Source organism: Myotis davidii, unplaced genomic scaffold (assembly GCF_000327345.1).
Source record: "Myotis davidii unplaced genomic scaffold, ASM32734v1 scaffold72, whole genome shotgun sequence".
NCBI classification, from domain to species: Eukaryota; Metazoa; Chordata; class Mammalia; order Chiroptera; family Vespertilionidae; genus Myotis; species Myotis davidii.
In genome coordinates this window covers 2,253,148-2,256,917 of record NW_006284618.1, presented here as the reverse complement: position 1 = coordinate 2,256,917, position 3,770 = coordinate 2,253,148, and the positions used below count along the sequence as shown (strand labels likewise).

Here is a 3,770-nt window from a genome sequence, read left to right as displayed (position 1 = left end):
CCCCCCCCCCCCCCCCCCCCAAGCACTGGGTGGCAAAGGTTCAGTTACCCCGCGTCCTTCCTCTGGGTTGGTGGAGGCCAGCTTCTGGGCTTCTATGTCTGGGAACTTCTTCAGCTGTTCCGTGGAGGGCAGTCCATATTCCGTCTGTGTCTTGATGACCACCTGTGCAAAGAGATGACCCAGGAGGACCCTGAGCTGGGAGGGCTAGGAAGGGATGGGGCAGGGGCTCAGCGGCCCAGCAGTGCTGTGGGTCCTGATCATCTGCCAGGACTGTCCAGTGCCTGGGCTCCAGTGACTACAAGCTGAGGCCAGGGGAAAGGGGGTGCTGCAAGTCTGCTGGGTCCGTGGCAGCCATGAGGCCTGGCCAGACCATGGGTGGAGCCCCTCTGGCTGCCTTCAGCTCTGAAGGTCCCACCTCTTCCCACCAGGCGCTACCCCTTCAGTGGCCCCACAGCTTGCCTCCCCTTCCAGGGAGTCACCCTGATTTCCTCTTCTGGGTCCCAGAGGACTGAGGGCCCTTCCATAGAGGGCACAGGCAGGTGCGGTCCCGTGCTCTGTGTGTTCCTAGGAGCAAGGACTGGGCCTTCCTAAGGTGTCCACTGAGAACTGGGTCCAGAACCGAAGTAGATGCAATGGAAGCCCAGATCGCTGGAGAACTGCCCTCAGCCAATGCCTATGGTGGGGGTGGGGGTGGGGGCTGTCCTCATGGTCCCCAGCCAATAGCTGACAGATATGGGTACAGATGGCCACCTCGCCCCCAGTTAGGACAACTCTTGGTGTCACTCATACTCCGGAGTTCACATGGGATCAGGCAGGGCTACGCTGAGCTCTGCTTCTCACAGATTCACACTGAAACCTCCCTCTCCACCAGCCACTGTCCCCAGGACCCCATCTCTGGCTTGATCCAAGACACAGTGTGCCCAGCAGGACAGGGTGGGAATTTTGCTTGCTGAGTCCTCGCTGGGCAGCACTATGGGCTGGGTGCCGTCTTCTAAACGGTGCGTGAATCTTCAGTCACCTATGGCCAGGTTACCCCGTTTACAGATGAGGACAGGGTGGCTCTGGGGGATGAGGGAGCTGATTGCATGTGGCCCTGGGTTCCTACCCAGCTGGCCCTTCCTCTGCCTGCCCTCCTGCACCTTGGAGGAGGCCATATCTAAACAAATCTCTCTTTGCACCCCTATGTTCCCAGCGCAGGCTGAGAAGGATCCCCCACTGGCCCCGGCCACTCACCTGGTCAGAGAATGGTGGCTGGAGCTGGCTGACATCCAGGGGGCTGATCAGAGGGACGCTGTCCATGGTAACCCCATCCTGGTACCCGAGGTCTCTGCCGAACTTCCCGAAGCTGAAGCCCAGCTTCACCATGGTGGCTGGTGGTCCTTGTCCTGTCCAGAGGCAGACACAGGGTCACTGCACACTGGCCACCTAGCAGATGTCCCCCCAGCTGGTCCTGGACAGAGAAGGTTCAGAGAGGATTGGCCCCAATGCTCCTCATACCAGAGCTGGGGTGGGCTGTGACTGGCCAGGCCAAACTCCCTTCCCGGCCCCTGGGCTCCCTCGGGGCCCCACAACCGTGCAGGGATGGCACCTCAGACCAGTGACTGTCCAGACACACAAGGGCAACAGAGTCTTCCACTGGCTCACCTAGAGGACAGTCTAAAGGCAGTAATTCCAGTCAACAGAAAACAATCTCTGATAGAAGCCTGAGGGTAGGGTGGCCAGACTTAGCAAATACAGGTTAAATCTGAATTTCAGACAAAAAGGATTCTCCTTCTCTTTCTCCTTCCTCTCCTCTTCCTCCTCCTCCTCCTCTTCCACCTTTAGTATAAGTACATCCCATGCAATATAGGACATACTGATTCTAAAAAGTTATTTGTTGTCTATTTGAAATTCAAATGTAACTGGGCATCCTGTGTTTTAACTGGCAACCCTCCTAAAGATGCAAGAAGTAACAAGATCTACAGAAGAGGACGCCGGTGAATGCTAGCTGGGAGGACAGAGTAGCAGTGGTGTACACAGGGCTGGGCCACCTGGAAAGCGGGCATCCCTGACAAGAGGGGAGAGTCAGGAGGGTGGGTAGGAGATGGACACAAAAGGCCCTTTGCCATGAGTTCTGTAAATCATGGTGCTAGGGGACTTAGCCACGCTGTGGGGCCGGGAAAAGGAAGAAGAGGAGAGGCCTGGACAAGAGAAGGCCAAGCACACATTATTCACAGGCAAACCATCTCTTGTGAATAGAAAACCCAAGAGAATCTACAGGTAAATTATGAAGATTAAAAAGTGAGTTCAGTGTGGCTCAGTGGTTGAGTGTAAACCTCATGAACCAAGAAGTCTTTGGTTCAAATCCCAGTTAGGGCACATGCCTGGGTTGTGGGCTCCGTCTTCAGCAGGGGGAGTGCAGGAGGCAGCCGACTGATGTAACATCTATGTTTCTATCTCTCCCTTTCTCTCTAAAATCAATATAAACATATTTTTAAAAAGCTCAGCAAGCTGATGGACTTAAGGTATTCAGAAATCAATTATATTTCTATAAATCAGTGACAAAAAATTAGAAAATGCTTTTTTTGGAAAGATTCCTTAAACAGTATCAGAAATAGCAACTGCTCAGGAATAGGTCTAACAAGAGATGAGAAGGACCTCCATGTAGAAAACCATCACCACTCCCACTCTCCCTGTAACAGCCCCACCAGCGCCAGTACCCACTAGGGCCTCAGGTGACCACTGTCTCATGCCCCAGCGGGTTCCAGGGGTGGGCAGGCTGGGTGGGAACAGAGGAGGAGGCCTGTCCAGGCAGAGAGGCGTCCAGGGCTGTGCGGGGCGTGTGCGAGGCTCAGCCCTGGAGGGCGAGGGGCACCTGGGCACCTGGGCACCTGGCCCAGGCGGGCGGGCGTTCGTCAGGCGACCCCTGCAGACCACGTCGGTGGTCGGGCAGCCATCAGAGTAAATATAAAGAGGCCCAGTGCGAGGAAGAACTAGAACCCCCGCCGCGAAGGCCACTGGAGATGCAGACGAGGGGGCGGTGGGAGGTGGGGCGGCGAGTGCCCAGGGCTTGAGGGGAGGTGGAGGGGGCAGGGGTGCGCCATCCCGGGAAGGAGCGTGGAGGCCTTCACGCAGTGGACGCCCCATGTGGCTCAAAGGCCCCGAGAATTGAGCGCGGTCTGTGTCAGGTTGGCGACCGTGCCCGCTGGAAGGCCGAGGGTCCCCCCACCCCCATAAGGAGCTCCGCTTCTGGGGTCCGTCTCCTTTGAGCCAAACGTAAGGTCCAACGCAACTTGACGTCCCGTTACGTCATCGCGGGTTTCCACAGCAACGAGGCGAGCTTTTGATGCCTGGTCTTCCTGAGGAGAAGCTATTTGGGGCCCTTTGGACCTTTCGGGTCTAGTTCCAGGCCCCGCGCCCCGGGGCAGAATGCTGGGGGAGGGGCTGGCTGCGCGTAGGTACCCCCTCCCCCCCAACACGCCGTTCTTTCGCTGTCACGGGACCTACTGGGCGAGGGGGCGGGGGGAGCGCATTCACATGACGGACACCGAAGTCCACGGAACGGGGCGGGGGGGCGGTCGTCTCTATCCTCCCGCCAGCTCCCCTCCTTCCACACGCGCGGTAATTGTGTCTTCTCCGGGGGTCACCTGCTCCCCACCCGCTGCTGGCTCCTGGGAGGATGTGGGGGGGCGGTGCAGCCTCCTCTCCGAGGCGGGGGGAGGGGGTATAGGATGAGCGGCAAGTCTGTGCTGATGGGTGGATAGATGGGGGAGGCCATGGGCTCTCAGGTG

The 3,770-nt window shown here is 57.9% G+C and overlaps 1 protein-coding gene across 1 annotated transcript in view; it reads right to left on the bottom strand.

Moving 5' to 3' along the window:
• CALY (calcyon neuron specific vesicular protein) overlaps positions 1–3,770 on the bottom strand; it is a 7,426-nt gene that overhangs the window by 2,580 nt on the left and 1,076 nt on the right. The window contains exons 2-3 of the mRNA XM_015572502.1: positions 1,234–1,385; positions 49–162 (exon numbers count right to left, since the gene is read on the bottom strand). Coding sequence (XP_015427988.1) covers positions 49–162; positions 1,234–1,365 — 246 coding nt within the window. The 5' untranslated portion in view covers positions 1,366–1,385. The remainder of the gene's footprint in view (positions 1–48; positions 163–1,233; positions 1,386–3,770) is intronic.